At 44.6% G+C, this 19,274-nt stretch overlaps 1 protein-coding gene across 1 annotated transcript in view; it reads right to left on the reverse strand.

Annotated features, from left to right (window-relative positions):
* Positions 1–1,423: 1,423 nt before the first annotated feature.
* Positions 1,424–19,274, reverse strand: part of LOC115471360 (fatty acyl-CoA hydrolase precursor, medium chain-like) — a 117,095-nt gene continuing 99,244 nt past the window's right edge. The window contains exons 21-25 of the mRNA XM_030205059.1: positions 18,789–18,866; positions 14,016–14,163; positions 7,961–8,110; positions 2,551–2,623; positions 1,424–1,819 (exon numbers count right to left, since the gene is read on the reverse strand). Of these exons, the coding sequence (XP_030060919.1) occupies positions 1,633–1,819; positions 2,551–2,623; positions 7,961–8,110; positions 14,016–14,163; positions 18,789–18,866 (636 nt within the window). The 3' untranslated portion in view covers positions 1,424–1,632. The remainder of the gene's footprint in view (positions 1,820–2,550; positions 2,624–7,960; positions 8,111–14,015; positions 14,164–18,788; positions 18,867–19,274) is intronic.

Consider the following 19,274-nt stretch of genomic DNA (forward strand, 5'->3'; position numbering starts at 1 on the left):
ATTTCATTTGGGTTTTACTGGCTCCCCCCCCCCCCCCCCCCCATCTTAGCCAGGAAGAAAAGAGAGTAGGATCTCTTTGCTGAGGCTCAGTGAATTATATGTCCTGACCATCCCATTTACTTTTTAGAAAGTAAACAAATGTTTAGTTAGTGTTATAATTTATCCATTTTTCAGTTACTTGTTATTGTTTGCTGATTGCACCATATTTCACTGTTCAATATTTTAAAGACAATAACAACTATTCAGTTTGATGCCTCACCTGTCTGGACTGATAATGAATCCTGGTGGTTTGTGTGTTGGGTCTGTGAGTGCTTTCTGGGAGCTGTGAGACCACTGGGAGTGTGGCCTCAGTAACCTAGAAATCACTGGGGATAATTTGAGAGCAGATGACTCGCCCAGAAGCAGTTGTGACCCAGTTGGTAGGAAGAAGGTGCTAGTGTAGAACACAAGCAGAAGGTGCACAGACCTGAGCTGTGCTGGGGCTAGACCTTCTAAGTGGCCGCGGGTGACACCCCCTACTCCCCAGATTGCTATAAACTTGTGTGCTCAAAATTGCACTCAGCATGGAAAGTTACACTAAATAAGATCAGTTGCATACGTAAATTAACAAAGTGTTAATGGGTGTTAATGAGCAATAATAGGCAGGGCAGGATTAAACATTTGGTGGGCCCTAGGCAAAAAAGCATGTCTCCTCCCCCCCCCCCCCCCCCCCCGAAACAAAGACATAACTCCTACAAATGACACCCCTTCCCCTATGATTCTGATTGGAAAGGAGAACCAGCAGCAGAGGTAGGTAAGATGTACTGCTCAGTAACTGCTCCTGCTGAGTTACGGGCAATGCACAGGAGATTATGGACAGACAGACAGACCTCTTCTTCTTGCCAGGGCCTACTTCTGAGTGTGAAATGCTCTTCTGCACCGAGAGGTCCACAATGGGGTAAATTCTTGTGCCAAAGAAAGCGCTATTCTAAAACCTGCACTTAAAGTTAGTAATAGTTTATAGAACAAAGCTTACGCCCGGGATTCACACCTAATGTTAAGCGAGTATCCCCCCATATACTATAGCAACGTGTGTCAATGCTAGGAATGCCCCTGTTCTACCCATGACCCTCTCATTTCTGTACTTTTTTTTTACCTCACATAAATTTACACACGCAAGTTCCAATTAAAATCTAATTAGTGCCAATAATTACTAATTACCCCACTATTCAATTAAATTGCATGCACATATTGGTCAGGCACCCAAATTTGCATATGCAAAATTTTTGGTGACTTTTATAGACTTAGAGGAAATGTAAAGAATTTTAAACTTTTTAAGCACAGAATTCCCTCAGGACACACACACAAAATTTTAGCTGCTAATGATATCAAAGTGCGTAAGCAGCACAAGCAAGCGTTTTCGGGAGACTCAGAATACTGAACACAACGGACAGATGTTTTTATTAAGATGTGGTAGGAGGTGGCCTATGAGTTTCCTTTCCCTTTCACTAATCTTAGCTGCATGCTGTGGTGTTAATTTAGCTGAATATGAAATCAAAGTTGGTAACAAGTTTTAGCAATTTGTAAGACTTCAATTTTAGATTAAGAGAAAGTTGTTTTTATTTTAACTCCATATTTTACATGCTACAGGAATTATAATTCTGTATGTTCTTTCTTTTCTTTCATTAGCTGCTGGATTTTTTCAGGCAGGACCTTGGTCCAGAATGTCATTCTATGATCTTTCAGTTTTGTTCCTGGCTTCTGCTTCAAGTTTAGCTCCAGGTACTGTTCACGGTGGTCAAACACTGGCCATTCCACCAACCCATCACCATTAGGATTTCTGAGAACAAAAAATAAGAATAATATGTGCAAATCACACACTCACAGTTAGCTACAGAGTCAGATTCAAATATTAGATTGGAATAGCAAAGAGGCGCTGAGTGTCTAGCAGTGACAAAAGAAAAAACAGAAAACATCAGTTCCTTTATTCGTACAGACCCAACGTGGCCACGTTTCGCCAATTAAGGCTGCATCAGGGGTAGTAATATAAAACGGCTAATAAAAAAATATAAAAATAAAGAATGTATAACCAAATATTAAAACGACATTTACATAAAAAAAAACAATTATAGGATATACCAAAAACATATAAAAAGCACATTAATAAAAATCTTTAATTAATAAGATCTTAAACACATATAAATCAGAACATAAGACTAAAAGGTTAGGCTCACTGAGCAAACAAAATAAAATTAAAACAAACATACCTAGCCAGGGATTTATATGTGATTTTTAAGAACTTATTAAAGATTTTTATTAATGTGCTTTTTATATGTTTTTGGTATATTCTATAATTGTTTTTTATGTAAATGTTTTAATATTTGGTTATAAATCCTTTATTTTTATATTTTCTTATTAGCCGTTTTATATTACTACCCCTGATGCAGCCTTAATTGGCGAAACGTGGCCAGGTTGGGTCTGTACAAATAAAGGAACTGTTTGGAGCTCCAGATTCAAATACTATAAATCAGAGACTTACAAAATTATCATCAAATAGACTATGATTCTTACCCAGTTCGTGCAAAGTTAGCCCAATACTTCATCATCGTTCTGCTTAAACTTTTCTCCTCATCGGTAGCTCCACCTGAAGGAGAGAATTTGAATTACATTCATGGTCATTACTATAATTAGCAGTGTGGAGTTGTGCATATCCTCCCTGTGCAGCTGTTGCTAGCAGGGGAAGACTGATCATTTGGGTAACCAGATAGTGCCTGAGGACCCAGTACCTCCTCCCCACATGTTCAACACCTCTCTCCCCTCTATCCCAGCATTCCCCCTCTCTCACCTCACTCCCCCCCCCCCCCCCCCCATTTACCTGGAACTTCCTCTCTCTTTACAGGGCCCAGGCTGTTTGCCGCCGACCGGAACCTTCTCTCTGCCACAGCCCAACCCTTTCTGACGTAACTTCCTCCTGCTGCAAGGGTGGGCCATGGCAGAGAGAAGGTTCCGGTCAGCAACAGACAGCCAGGGCCCTGTATGGAGAAAGGCACTTGTGAAGTAAACATGAGAGGAGAGAGCCAGATCCAGGGACTGAAAAGGAGAGAGAGGGAGATGTTGTCCTCAGGAGGGGACACAGATGTTGGACTGGGGAAGGGAACAATGAGGTAGAGATGGTGCATTGAAGGGAGGGAGAAAGAATGAGAGGAAAGATGTTGCATCTGGGGAGGGGGGGAGAGATGTGGGACCAAAGGGCGGGAGGCCCAGATCCCTAGATCCCTGTCATTTCGACCCTTGTTGCTAGAACACACAGTCCCCCAAATTCCATAAATGGTGCCGAAGTTTAGATGCGCAGTTATAAAATAGGGTCAGTTACTGTGTAAACTAATTGGCGCTATCAATAAATGGCATTAACAAATGGTAACTGACACAATTTAGTAGTTTCACATGTAACTGATCTATGCCAGATTCTAGTGGTTCCCAAACCCGGTCCTGGAGGCATCCCAAGTCAGGTTTTCAGGATACCCACAATGAATATTCATGAGAGAGATCTGCATGCACTGCCTCCACTGCATGCAAATGTCTCTCATAAATATTTCATTGTGGGTATTCTGAAAACCCAACTGGCTGGGGTGCCTCCAGGACCATTGTGGGTATTCTGAAAACCCAACTGGCTGGGGTGCCTCCAGGACCAGGTTTGGGAACCACTGCCCTATTCTATAAACTGTGCGCCCAATTTTTACAGCGTGCAACGCTGAAGGGGTTGTGGCCAGGGGAGCATTTAGGCGCAGTGTTATAAAATACTTGCATTTATGCATCTAAATGCCAGTAGTTAGATGCAAGCATTTACACTAGCCTTTGACTGGAGTAATTGCTGGCACCAGTCTGGACTTAAGCTAGTATTCTATACCTGCAGTTTCATGCAGAACTGCCATTACAGAATTTGCACTTAGTGCCCTGTATCCCAGCACCTAAATAAGTGCCATTTACTGAACCTACCCCAGTTTTATTGCAGAACAGATGATATCAAAACAAGGCAGTTAAATAGACTTTAGATCCAGCATTCACAGTTTTTCCGAGCCTAGTTTGAGCTCTGTTACTTGGCACTATTCTTTGCACGTATTGCAAAAAAAAAAAAAAAAAAAGGGAAAACATACAATCAACATCTGCAAAGTAAATTTTATATATATCACCCGTTTGTTAGTTTCAACCAGCATAGAGATACCGACATAACAATGTGCAAGTACAAAAGCATGCATATTTTCAAAGCACAAAGCTACATATAGGGGCATTTTTAATAAGACATCTAAGTCGGACTTTGGATGTTTTATGCTAAACATCCAAAATCCAAATCGAAAATATAGTCCCTCCAAAACCTACTACTCCAAACTGGGCACCATTACAATAGCCCTTATGAGTGAAGGGGGCACCTATATGTGGGTACAGTGGGTTTCTGGCGAGTTTTGGAGGGATCACACTTTCCATTACAAGTGTAACGGGTAGAGGGAGGTAGGGGCCTGGGTCGACCTATCTACACCCACCACTACTCCAGGGACCTGCATGCTGCTCTAATGGAGAATGTTCCCCCCCCCCCCCCCAAAATTAGCAAAAGTAGGGAACTCTAAAATCCCACGGGAGATGCACAAACAGAGGAGGGAAAAAGTGGGAAAAGGACCAGAGACTCCAGAGGCAAAAGGGACAATTTTTGACTTGACACAACGCTGCATTTCGGCCCAAAAGGCCTGAAATCAGAAGGCTTTTGAATAAAGGGATCTCAAAATCTTCAGAAGTTAAGTATTTCAAAATTTACCAGTCAAGAGGATGGTCCTGATACAGGCCTTTTGGGCCAAAACACAGCGTTGTGTCGAGTCTGATCAATACATTTTTTTTTTAAACACAAGATTGTTCCTTTTGCCTCTGCAGTCTGTGGTCCTTTTCACATTTTTCCCTCCTTTTTTTTGTGCTGTTCAAATGGATCAGGCTATAATATCCGAGGCTGTCACAGAGGCTGGTATTTTTATTCACGCATTTTTGGGGTGAGAGGGGGAAGTGACCACTGCAGGAGTAAGGGGGGCATTCCTGATTCCCTCCAGTGGTCATCTAGGGCATCTTTTTGTGCCTTATTAATTCTAAAAATAAGTCTAGACCAAAACGCTGAAGTTGTAACCCTATATGTTTTTGTTTTGTTCCATTCCATTATGGCTGTAAAACATCCAAGTGTTAGGAATGCGTTAAACCTGCCCTAATTCCACCTCCACATCCCCTTTTGATTTGGACGCACTGCAGACAAATTGCACAGACATCTGCAAAACAGGTTTTGAAAATACCAATTTAGACGTTTTGAGAAGGAAATCCATCCAAATAATGCTTTATGACACTTTTTGGATGTCTTTCTCTTTTGAAAATGAGCCACCTAGAGGGGCATAATCGAACGGGGACGACCATCTCTAAGGGCGGCGCAGCGAAGGGGTTGGGAAACCCGTATTATCAAAACACAATGGGCGTCCATCTTTCGTTTCGATAATACGGTCGGTGACACCCAAATCTCAACATTTAGGTCAACCTTAGAGATGGTCGATCTCGATTTTCGCCAATAATGGAAACAGAGGACACCTATCTCAAAAATGACCAAATCCAAGGCATTTGGTCGTGGGAGGAGCCAGCATTCGTAGTGCACTGGTCCCCCTCACATGCCAGAACACCAACCGGGCACCCTAGGGGGCACTGCAGTGGACTTCAGAAATTGCTCCTAAGTCCATAGCTCCCTTCCCTTGTGTGCTGAGCCCCCCCCCCAAAACCCACTCCCCACAACTGTACACCACTGCTATAGCCCTTATGGGTTAAGGGGGGCTCAACATTTACCACAAGTGTAAGAGGTGGGGGGGGATGGGCCTAGGTCTGCCTGCCTGAAGTGCACTGCACCCATTAAAACTGCTCCAGGGACTTGCATACTGCTGTCATGGAGCTGGGTATGACATTTGAGGCTGGCATAGAGGCTGGCAAAAAATGTTAAAAAATTTTTTTTTGGGTGGGAGGGGGTTGATGACCACTGGGGGAGTAAGAGGAGATCATCCCTGATTCCCTCCGGTGGTCATCTGGCCAGTTCGGGCACTTTTTCGAGGCTTGGTCGTGAAAAAAAAAATGGACCAAGTAAAGTCAGCCAAATGCTTGTCAGGGACGCCCTTCTTTTTTCCATTACCAGCCGAGGATGCCCATCTCTTAATCACGCCCCAGTCCCGCCTTCGGTACGATGCTGACACGCCCCCATGAACTTTGGTCATCCCCGCGACAGAAAGCAGTTGAGGATGCCCAAAATCAGCTTTCAATTATGCCGATTTGGGCGACCCTGAGAGGAGGATGCCCATCTCCCGATTTGGGTCGGAAGATGGGCGCCCTTCTCTTTCGAAAATTCCCCTGCTAGTAACTTATAGAACTCTGTAGGTTTAAGTAATTTGAAAATGAGCCCAATGTGCTTAAAAATTGCACTTTTTTGGACTCATACACTAATAGAGTTAACTCCAAATGCAATAAGCAAATGGTTTTCTAATGGATCTGGAGCTCAGTTCACCTTTTCACATCAGCCAGATGGGCTAAAATGATGATAAAAGTTAAGATTTGTGCTTACTCTACTACCATTTCTAACTCCAGAATTTGAAGGCTCTCTGGTCCAGTCTGGGAGCCTCCCAGGAATTCTACCCAAGAATCATAAAAGCTCCTCCTCCAACCCACCCACTCCCTAAACTACGCTGCGTTCCACCCACCTCCCACCCAGTGACCTCAGATAAACATACACCAATTCTAAAAGGCTGGCTGGGAAGACCGAAGAAGGTAGATTTTTTTTAGTACATCTAAGCATAGGGGGTATTCTCTGGTTCAAAGACAGGGTGCCTGACAGATCTTGCAGCAGATTTCCTGTGTCTCAGGGATCTTGGACTCAGGTTCTCCAGTACTTTAGACTTGGAAATTTAACTCACGAGTCTGAGCTGGTGCAAAGTTAACTCACATTTCAAGGGCTAGTGTTAGTCTCCAGTGTTGTGCTAATGTGCTCTCTGAACTTAGGGATTCCAGGTACAGTTGACCACCTTAGACCTGAAGATCAACATCCAGAACTCACAAATCCAGGAACTCCAGGATCCAGGATCATGCTGCACAAAACCACAGACCGATACTAGGCTCCAAAATCGTGCGTTAACTTTACCTCTGGAAATGTAGCTCCTGGGTCAGTGTTAAAAGCTTGAACACTTGCACTCACTGTTTTAAACACATCTCCCTGCATTGTGGAATAAAAGTTGCTCTCCCCATTTAAAAAGGATTTGCATGGAGGTGTGCTGATTTTAATGCACACGGAGCATTTATACTCACAGTTTAATAAGGTTTTAATATTCAAACAAAAGAACGTGTGTTAAAACTAGAGATTGGAAAATTTTTGTTTTGTGTTTCTGGGAATGTTCATTTTTTTCTGGGCATTTGTTTCTTAAAGGAGCTAGGTTGGTGAGAGGATGCACTCTTTTCAAGATAGTTTGTGTACGTGCAATAGTGTGTACTATCATCAGCAAATGAATGAAACACAAAATGTTGTGGGGTTTTTTCCTGTTCATTTTAGATTTTTAACAACATACAACGACATGGGAGAACCCATGTTGTTGCAAACAGCCCACCCCCTAGTTAAAACATGGGTAAAGAGGCGTGCTAAGTTTAGTGGACTCAGATTGGATGGCAGGAGATTTTAACCCACTGCACTAAGTTTAAATCTAACTCAAAGATGGGAATGTCATGGGTTGACGTTTTATACTAAAACTTACAATGGTCTTCTAAAAGAACTACACACCTGCCCTAGGTAGTATGATCTGTTTCTTTTAATGGAATATTCCAAATTATTTTTTTTTACATTATTTTTTATTGCAATTTTTACAAAGTCAAAACATAATGACCAAACAAGGTAAAACTTAAAAAAAAATAGAATTAACACTAGTTGATTACTTACTTAGTAGGGATACATTACTAGCCAGGAATGGAGCTCCCAACACAAAGCCGATTTCATCCGAGTGATCTGCTTTTACAAAATCTGGTTTTGAATCACTATATTTACTTGGTCGATGCTGAAACTCATAAAGGTAGACAGGAAGGCCAGAGTCTAGCAGAATATAGAAAAGGAGAAACAGTTACCGTATGAGAACAGACTCTTCTGGAACAATTACATTTGACATAAAAAAGCAGAGATGATCCAGCGCAGTGAGAACTAGAAATGGAGCATACCAGAAAAATAGTTGAACACATAGACCTGACAATATTGGCTCACTTTTCACCCAGGTAGGCTGCATCAGGGGTCATAAAACATCAAAATGAATACTGTTCACTCGTCACAACATCAAAACTAATCAAAATTGTAGCTCCCTCAGAACCATGCTTCTCATAGACGGATGTTGTTGCAATGCTTATGCAATCCATCTCCCGGTCTATAATTGCTTCAAAAGTGCCTTATTCTACTGAGGCTGAAATGCAAACTAAAGTTATTCAGTGCTCACGGATAAAGGGAAGGAGGATGGGACTTGATATACTGCCTTTCTGTAGTTACAATCAAAGTGGTTTACATAAGAGAATAAGTGTTGATATATTGGGACAGAACAAACAGTGGCCAATCCAGGTCACAAATACCTGGACAAGATCCCAAAACAGTAAAACAGATTTTATACTGCTTATCCTAGGAATAAGCAATGGATTTCCCAAGTCCATCTTAATAATGGCTTACGGACTTTTCTTTTAGGAAGTTATCCAAACCTTTTTTTTAAACCCTGCTGTTTTTACCACATTCTCTGGCAACGCATTCCAGAGTTTAATTACTTTTTGAGTGAAGAAATATTTTCTTCAACTTGTTTTAAATGTACTACTTAGTAGCTTCATTGTGTACCCCCCTAGTCCTAGTATTTTTGAAAACAGTAAATAAGCAATTCATGTCTACCCGTTCCACTCCACTCTATCTTATAGACCACTATCAATATCCCGTCAGCTATCTCTTCTCCAAGTTGAAGAGCCCTAGCTGCTTTAGCCTTTCCTCATAGGGAAGTTATCCTATCCCCTTTAGGTCTAGATGGAATATAAATATAAAATATAAATACTCATTTTTGTCACCCTTCTCTGTACCTTTTCTAATTCTGCTATATATGTTTTTTGAGATGCAGTGACCAGAACTGCACATAGTATTTAGGTGCAGTCACACCATGGAGCGATAGAAAGGCATAGTAACATTCTCATTTTTTGTTTCCCATTCCTTTCCTAATAATATTATATACAGGTACTTATTTTCAGTGGCATTCCTAGCCTCGACGACACCCAGGGCGGATTGCCAATGCGCCCCCCCCCCCCCCCGGCAAAATGACACCTCCCTGGGTGCATGCCGCTGGGGGGGGGGTGCCGCGGCACGCGCCTGTGAGTTCGAATCGCTACGCTAAATTCTCTCGTTCGCTGCAGCTCCCTCCCTCTGCCCCGGAACAGGAAGTAACCTGTTCCGGGGCAGAGGAAGGGAGCTGCAGCGAACGAGAGAATTTAGCGTAGCGATTCGAACTCGCAGTCGATAGGCACACGCCGCGGCACCCCCCAGCGGCGTGCACCCGGGGCGGATCGCCCCCACCGCTCCCCCCTTGGTACGCCAATGCTTATTTTTGTACCTGGGGCAATGGAGGGTTAATCAACTTGCCCAGAGTCACAAGGAGCTGCAGTGGGAACTGAACCCCAGTTCCCCAGGTTCTCAGGCCACTTCACTAACCATTAGGCTACTCCTCCACTCCATGTACTATTTCCTCCAGTTAACTCCCACATTCCGTAATTTGAAATGTAAGCAAGGTGGTTACACCTCTTCAGTTCAATCTCTCTTTTCAGAGCTAGATCTGGGGTTGGTCCTCGGGCCGATTCTTTTTAACATCTTTGTGAGTGATATTGCGGACGGGCTGTCCGGTAAGGTTAGTCTTTTTGCGGATGATACCAAACTCTGTAACTGGATGGACACCCCAGAGGGTGTGGATAGCATGAGGAAGGATCTAGCGAAGTTTGAAGAATGTTCCAGTAATTGGCAACTAAGATTTAATGCTAAGAAATACAGGGTCATCCACTTGGATTACAAGAATCCAAGGGAACAGTACAATATAGGGGGTGAAGTGCTTCTGTATATAAAAGAGGAGCGGGACTTGGGGGTGATTGTGTCTGATGACCTTAAGGTTTTCAAACAGGTAGAAAAAGTGATGGTCAAAGCCATGTTCAGGTGCATAAGGAGAGGGATGACCAGCAGGAACAAAGGTGTCTGTCAGGTTCTCAGGTTCAGAGCCCGCGGGACTGGGCTCTGGAGCAAACGTGAGCCCTTGGGCTGCTGACGAGGAGCGACAGCAGCAGGCAAAACCCACCAACCAACACTGGGTAAACACACCGGCAGGGACTGCAGGCACTGCCCAGCGAACCGGAACACATGGACTGGAATCCCCCGGACTATAGGACACAGGACTGGAACACCGGACCGGAATACACTGGACTGGAGCACACCGGACCGGAACACACTGGACTGGAGCACACCGGACCGGAACACACTGGACTGGAGCACACTGGACTGGTCCCCCGGACTGGAGGACACAGGACTGGAACACGGGACTGGAGCACACTGGACTGGTCCACACAGCTTCACCTGCACTTAGCTACTAAGCCCCCCAGAAGTTGAGCTCCTGGGTTCGAGTAGCCGACAGGACTTACTGGATACCGGATGACATAGGGACCAGGACTGGAAACAGAAGTGCTCCTAAACCTAAACTGATCTACGTGCTCCCAATCCCTAAACCAGCAGGAGTGTTCCTAACAGTAAACTGACAAAAGGACTTCCTAAGCCCTATACTAAACAGGAGCTCCTAATCCCTGCTCAAGAAAGGGACTTCCTAAGCCCTAAACTAACAGAGCAGGGAACTAAACACAAAGCTAACACAGGTGCTACTAAGCACCAAGCTACAAGCAGAGCTTTACACTAATAAGCTAAACACAGAACTAACCAGCTACCTAAGCACTGCTCTAGCAAGCTAGATACAACTAACAAGGTGCTTCCTAAGCACTACTCTGGCAAGCAACCAGAAGAGCTCCTAGCACTAAAAGGGAAGACAGGGGAGGCACAAGGAAAAGCAGGGAAGCTAACACATAAGCCAAAAGTGATTCTAAATCACCAAACACCAACAGCAAAGACTGCAATGCTCCCAATAGCACAAACACCAGAAGTACTTCTAACAGCAAACTCTGCAGTGTTCCTAACAACACCAAACCCTGAAGTACTTCTATCAACAACAGAGCTTCCAAAGCCCTACACACAGCAATGCTACCAAAACCAAGAGGGAACAGAAGGGAACCAAAAGGGAAAAGCAGGAAAGCTAAACACACAGTCACCAGTGCACACTGCACTAACACTAACCTGGCCCTTAGCAAAAGCAAGCAGGGAAACTAGACACAAGGTCAGAAGTGCACACTGCACCACCCTACCTACAGCAAACACCACTGTTGCAAAGGCCCTGAAGGAAACATCACCACTTCCTTATCAAGGCCCTCCCTGATGATGTCACACTCCCTAGACCTAGGCAAAAGCACACTGACCCAGAGAGGCCCAACCCACACCAATGCAAAACTGTGAAACACTTGAAGCCAGTACACCCAAAGAGAGGTAGAGCAACTCAGGCAACATACCCACAGGTGCAGTGTAGTGAAACAATTAGAGCCATGCTGCTGGAAGCTGCCAGCACAGAGAGACAGAGCCAGCTCAGAAAGGACAGAGAAAAGAAACAGAAGCCAGCTAAAAAGCTGACCCCCAGGAAAGAGGTAAGTTTGAGAGGGGTTCAGACCCCAATCATAACAGTGTCATAGTGCCCTTGTACAAGTCTCTGGTGAGACCCCATTTAGAGTACTGTGTGCAATTCTGGAGACCGCACCTTCAGAAAGATATAAACAGGACGGAGTCAGTCCAGAGGGCGGCTACAAAATTGGTAAGCGGTCTCGGTCATAAAACCTATAGGGACAGGCTCATGAACCTCAACATGTATACGCTGGAAGAGAGGCGGGAGAGAGGGGATATGATAGAGACGTTTAAATACCTCAGTGGCATTAATGTACAGGAGGTGAGCCTTTTTCTAATGAAGGGAAACTTTGGAAAGAAGGGGCATAGGATGAAGTTAGGCTCAGGAGGAATCTAAGAAAATATTTTTTCACGGAAAGGATGGTGGATGCGTGGAATGGCCTCCCTGTGGAGGTCGTGGAGACGAGGACTGTGTCGGAAATTTTAAGAAGTGTGGGACTGGCACGTGGGATTCCTTAGGAAGAGGAGGAGTTAGTGGTTCCTGAGGATGAGCAGACTGGATGGGGTATTTGGCCCTTATCTGTCGTCATGTTTCTGTGTTTTTGTGTGTAATGTGTTTCAAACGGGTTTGTTATCTACAGCACAGACTGCTAAGGTGCTGTTCGACAACATTCTGAAAAATGTAGACGACAACAAAATGGAGACCAGTTATAAGTTCACAATGCCAGGGATGCATTTATGCTGTCTAGTCTTTTTTTGTAGACAGACACCCCCCCCCCCCCCCACACACACACCTCCACCCATTTTCTGATAAAATCAAATATATATTTGTGTCACTCAGAAGTCATTAGCAAGGAAAAAGGTACAAGAACTGAGTGGAGGATACAAGACCTCAGGGAATTTGGCAGAATGTAATGCTAAAGTAGCTTAGATTAGAAGAGGTTGTAAATGAAAAAATACCCAGTTATCAAATTGGGAGCTATTGCCTGTCTCTCCAAGAGAAGCAACGAAGTATCACATAATTTAAGTCAATTATTATACACAGTTCCATTTAATACACTGAAAAAGGATTTAGATATTTTCAAATTTTTACAGTTTTCCTTTTAAATCCCAGGTCAGGCTTTCCAGACTGTACCCTAAATTTTTCATAACCACTGCAGACCAGTGGGCAGCTAGACGACTTCTGCTAGTTGGCCAGAAATATTCTTGAAACTTTTGCATCCCCCCTGACCCTGACATCCCGATAAATCTATGCTTGCATTTTATCACCTTCAACATATCAAGAGCTGAAATGGCTCATCATCCTATATAATAATTTGCACCTCCAACGTTCTCCGTCTGGATGCCTGGGTTCGTAACACACTTCCCATTGGTCTGCCCTGGCGATGACGTCAGAGGGTGGATCAGTGAAAGGGAAGGGAAGCCAGCACCAGCTAGCCACAGAACGTTGGAGGTGAGTAGAGAATCGACCCCCTCCCTCCCACCGAGTTCCAGGCCCCCCTCTCCTCCAAGTTCCATGCCCCCTACCTCCCTCCCTCTGAGTTACAGGCCCCTTCCCCTTTGAGTTGCAGGACACCCCCTCCCCTCTGAGTTCCATGCTTCCCTCCCTCCCCTCCGAGTTCCACACCCACGCGCCTCCCTCCCTCTCTCCCGAGTGCAAGCACGAACTGTCCTCCAGCAGCCCCTTGCCTTCCTGCGTGCCGGCTGTAATTTAAAAATTCTTACCTCGGGGTCCGGCGTCAGCAGTGAAGGTGAGTGGCGCTTCAGACTGCCTTCCCATCTGTCTCAGCTCTGCCTTTGGTCCCGCCCTCATTTCCTGTTTCCGGAAGGGCGGGACCAGAGGCAGAGCTGAGACAGATGGGAAGGCAGTCTGAAGCGCCGCTCGCCTTCACTGCTGACGCCGGACCCCGAGGTAAGAATTTTTAAATTACAGCCGGCACGCAGGAAGGTGAGGGGCTGCCGGAGGACAGGTTGTGCTTGCACTCATAGGGGGGAGAGAAAGGGAGGGAGGCGCGGGGGTCTGGAACTCGGAGGAGAGGGAGGGCGGTCCTGGAACTCGAAGGAGGGGGAAGGAGGTAGGGCGGCATGGAACTCAGAGGGGAGGAGGGCTGGAACTTGGAGGAGAGAGAGGGAGATAGGGAGCGGGGGGCGTGGAACCTTGCTAGTGCCCGTTTCATTTCTGTCGGAAACGGGCCTCTTTTACTAGTTCTTTTATAAACTAGAGCCTCACCTCTGTGGTATTTCGCTGTTTTAACTGTTGGGGAAACAAACATCATATCCCCAAACAACTCGAGCATCAGATCTCTCAGTTGGATGGGGTCCTCTGTATCTCCAAAATATTCCTCAGTCACCAGATCAAAGAATTCAGAAAACCAACCCTGATACAAATGGTAAGAACAAACATCAAATATTAAACTGTCTGCAGTGATCAGAATGGACTGTTCTTAGTGAAATATGTCACTCGGTAAATCCAGTGTTTGGGAAATGGAATGCATGGTGACATACAAAACATTCATGCCAGTATTTCACTTAAACTCAAACAAAATTACAGGACACCCAGCATCTTTCCAGAATACATGTTTCCAAGACCAAAACTGGCAGCTGTTCTACTGCTGGCCCTTTTGAGTGGAACAAGCTCCCTATTGATCTCAGGTTATTGACCGATATTGTGTAATTTAAGAAGCAGCTGAAGACCTTGATTTTTTGGCTGAACAATTAATATTTCCCTTGGTTAAACATTGCAGATGTATATATGACAGGCTAGATCTTCATTTTCCATTGCCCAACTCAAGAAATTTATTTTGACCAATTATAATTTTCAGTGGCATGTGTCATTTGTTTTGTATTATTGTTGCTACGTATTGATTTTTTTAGGTTTTATTGTGATCCACTGAAGTGGAATAAACATGCTTAAATATATAAATGACCCAGAGTAGCAAAACAATCCTGTAGTTCCTGTTTTAATCCTTCTTTCTGCCCAGTCAGAATCAATACTGAGGGGAAACTGGATCAGAAGATCATGCTGGCTAAGAAGTGATCTTCCTGGGTGGTGGTTAACAGGCACAGCACAAGGCAGACAGTCCCACTGGGGTCCTGAGCTCAGAACAAACAGCAGAGGTGACAAAAAAAAAAGTCTCACACCAAAAAGTGCCATCGATTCCTTTATTAAATCTTCAAATAGACTTGACATGAATTTTGTTTCAGCCTACAAGGCCTGCATCAGGAGTCTAAAAAATCAGGGCTGGCGGAACACAGTATGCAGTGCAGGAGGGCACCAACATTTGGGGGTGCTTGGCTTTAGCTTTCCGCAGCTGCACTGCTCTTTTTCACTGCCGCCGCTCTGCCTCTAGTCAAATGGCCTGGTGCACTGGCACCGTGTACTCCTCCGAGTCACAAAACCAGTAGTTGTTAATCTGTGGCTCAGAGAAGCATGCAATGCTGGCATACCAGACCCGTTTGACTAGAGACAGAGAGTTGGAGGTGGGAGCTGATCCAGAGGATGAGTGAGACAATGGAGTTGGAGTTGCAAAAGAGGGTGGGTGGGAGAAGAGAGAAAGGAGATGATGAGCTGGACTGGGGTGGGGTGGGGAGGTGACTGATAGTTTGCAGGGGGGGGAGCACCAGAGACCCTAGCACTGGACTTGTAAAAAAAATAACATACTACTGAATAAAAACATATAAATAGCATGAATAAAAATAATTTGCATTAAAATATATCTAAATAAAACAGTATATCTAAAGAAAAAAAATCAAATAAATCCTAATAGAATAAAGGGATGTCTAGAAAAAGGCAAATCATTACACAAAAAGTGCTAATGCAGATGCTAATACAATACATTTTAGATTATAGATCTGCGGTGTGTGTGTGTGTGAAAATTGGCATTAGAAAGTGAAAAACCCCATTGGAAAGGGTCCACAAATGGTAAACATCTTTCAACCCTACATAATCTCAGATATGCCTGATCACCAACTGATGAAAACCACAAACACCCAAATTTGCATAACCAAATGTCTCATAAAAACTAACATTTTTGCCTGTGCCAATGGCTGAAATTTTGTGACCGATGAAGCCCCTTCATTGATTTCCAATCCGATTCTGCTGAAGCCAAGCAGTTTAACTTGACTGATGTAGTACAGGCTACTGTTAAGCTGGAATCCATAATTAGGTCCCCTTTATTCTCATTATATACCTTTTCTCAAGATAATAGTTTGAAATTAACTAATATGGACTCTAATCTGGTTAATTTGGATAAATATGTTTCATCCTTGGCTGTCAGGTTTCATCAGGTCAGATTCTACTTCATCTGTTAAGGTTCTCTTTCTGTGCCTGTGCAGATGGAACCAGTGGCGTACCAAGGGGGGGGGGGGGGTCCGCCCCGGGTGCACGCCGCGCGCGCCTGTTGCCCTGTTTCAGTCCGATTTCGCAATTCGCATGTGTTCACTGCTCCCTCTGAGTCTGCCCCATTTTTGGCGATAATGGAAACCGAGGACGCCCATCTCAGAAACGACCAAATCCAAGCCATTTGGTCATGGGAGGAGCCAGCATTCGTAGTGCACTGGTCCCCCTGACATGCCAGGACACCAACCGGGCACCCTAGGGAGCACTGCAGTGGACTTCAGAAATTGCTCCTAAGTCCACAGCTCCCTTACCTTCGGTGCTGAGCCCCCCAAAACCCACTCTCCACAACTGTACACCACTACCATAGCCCTTATAGGTGAAGGGGGGCACAGTGGGTTTCTGGTGAGTTTTCAAGGGCTCACATTTACCACCACAAAGTGTAACAGGTGGGGGGGGGATGGGCCTGGGTCTGCCTGCCTGAAGTGCACTGCACCCACTAAAACTGCTCCAGGGACCTGCATAATGTGCTGTCAGGGAGCTGGGTATGACATTTGAGGCTGGCATAGAGGCTGACAAAAAATATTTTTAAAGTTTTTTTTTTTAGGGTGGGAGGGGGTTAGTGACCACTGGGTGAGTCATCCCCGATTCCCTCCGGTGGTCATCTGGTCATTTAGGGCACATTTTTGTGGCTTGGTCGTAAGAAAAAAGGACCAGGTAAAGTCATCCAAGAGTTTGTCAGGGACGCCCTTCTTTTTTCCATTATCGGTCGAGGACGCCCATGTATTAGGCGTGCCCCAGTCCTGCCTTCGCTATGCCTCCAACACGCCCCCGTGAACTTTGGTCATCCTCACGACGGAAAGTAGTTGAGGATGCCCAAAATCGGCTTTCGATTATGCTGATTTGGGTGACTCTGGAAGAAGGACGCCTATCTTCCGATTTGTGTCGAAAGATGGGCGCCCTTCTCTCTCGAAAATAAGCCTGATAGTTGCGTTGGAAATCATTTTGATGCTAAAATCTCTTGTTATTGCATTGGAAGGTTCTTTCTTCCTTAAATTTCCTTGAAAAAATGTCTGATCACTCTATGGTACACACTATTTTTTCCCCGATACCTTGCAGCTAGGAGAAACTCTTGCTAGAGAAGGAGAAAACCAATTTACCCCGAGACTACTGCTTGAAATGTAAGGATTTGATGATATATATACAATGTTGTTTCCTGCCATACTTTTTGTTTCTTTCTTGTTGTTATTGATCCAAGTCTCTCTTTGATGTCGACTATTTCAGTGTATCTCATTCTCTTTGTCTGTATGTGGAAATAATGTAAACATTCCAAAAAAGAATGAATGCTGGGATGATGGGACCATGAGCCTGTAACCGCACGAGCGGGATTGGAGACGGCTTCATAAAATACAGCCAGACAAGGATAAAAAGTGAAACAAAACCTTTTTACTAAACAAATGCTTATCCCTGTTACCTCACAGGTACAGCAAATAAAGAAAAGGTTTGTTTAGTTTCAGAGGCAAATTTCAAAACAGGCCTGCACTTGCAGGATTGCACAACACAGCTTGGCCTATCTTACACATAAACAGGAGAGACCTACACTGCAGGGCGGCTTCTCCCCTCCCATGGCATCTGTGTTCTGTTCTGCCAGACAGCTTTTATTTATTTACCACCATTAACTAACTGGCAAATCATAGTGGTGTACAATCATAACATAACAGCAGATCAGAAAGTGGAAAAAAACTACAATTTAAGATAGAAAAACAGAGAGGAGAAAAAAGGATTAGAAATACATAGGAAGGGGATGTATGTTGGAGATGGAGAAGTGATGAGAAATTGTGGAAAAGCCTAATCTAGGCAGGGTCAAACGCTTGATGGAAAAGCCAAGCCTTGAGGGTGGATCTGAATTTCTTGAAAGAGTTTGGACCATATAGAAAGGGGCACAGAGTTCCAGTGAAAAGGAGTAGTGAAGAAGAGAGGTCGATGCCTCGTGGATTTCAACTGAGCTATCTAGGACTAGGGATACAGGTAGTTATCATTTATAGAACACCTGTTCCCAGTGGCGTAGCAGGGGGGGCTGCCACCCGGGGCAAAGAAGTTGAGGGAGATCATGGGTGAAATTGGTTCTTAGCCAGTGGTTTGCTGGTAAATGTTCAACAATGGGCGCTCTCTCTCCAAACCACCCCATAGATATGTACAGAACTGTATTTTACATTCTGTTGGTACAAATGATATGTGCAGGCAGCAACCAATTTACAAACCCTCCCCCTCCACTGGGTACCTTTGCTGGCGGGGTCCCCAACCCCCGCCAGCCAAAGTCCTCTTCTCCGCCGCAGCCGCGTTGCTGATCTGACGTCAGACTCACAGAAACAGAAGCCTGCCCTTGCAGATCAGCAACGCGGCAATGCCGGACAAGACGACTTTGGCTGGCGGGGGTTGGGGACCCCGCCAGCAAAGGTACCCGACGGCGGCGGGGGAGGAGGGGTCCCCAAATCTACGGGGTCCCATGCCCCCGGGGCCCCACATAGCTATGCCCCTGATTCATGCTCATGCTCCACGGATTCTTAAAACACTTAATTTAACTCTGTTCTGTTTATGCTTCTACGAGACACTCAGGACTAGAGAGAGAAACAAAACAGAGTAAAAGCTGATTGGACTATGTCTCACCAAGAGTGGCTTTGATTTCATCAAGAAAGAGTCAATGCGTTCTCTGTCTGCTCCTTCCATGAAGTCAGGCTGAATGAACTGTACAGCAAAACATATTAAAAGTGTTACAATCTGATTTTCTAAACAACACCATCATGAACAGAAAACATAAAAGGCTGTTACAACGGATCCACAAATTAATTAATTATCCATCCTCGATGCTGAAATACTCTCTTTGCTTGGACCAGAGGTTCTCTAGCAACAAAACAACTTTACACTGGACCATGATAGCGAGTAGAGGTGGAGGAAAGGTGCAATACCGTCAAAATAAAACATGCAGTGAATGAAGTATTTTATTTATTTGTAGCATTTGTATCCCACATTTTCCCAATTTGCAGGCTCAATGTGGCTTACATTTGCCGTAATGGCGGTTGCCATTTCCGGGTAATAGAATTACAAATGGTAATGTGTTAAGTTGCATACACACATGGTAACATAACATACGTG

Source organism: Microcaecilia unicolor, chromosome 5, assembly GCF_901765095.1.
Source record: "Microcaecilia unicolor chromosome 5, aMicUni1.1, whole genome shotgun sequence".
In the NCBI taxonomy this organism is placed as follows: domain Eukaryota; kingdom Metazoa; phylum Chordata; class Amphibia; order Gymnophiona; family Siphonopidae; genus Microcaecilia; species Microcaecilia unicolor.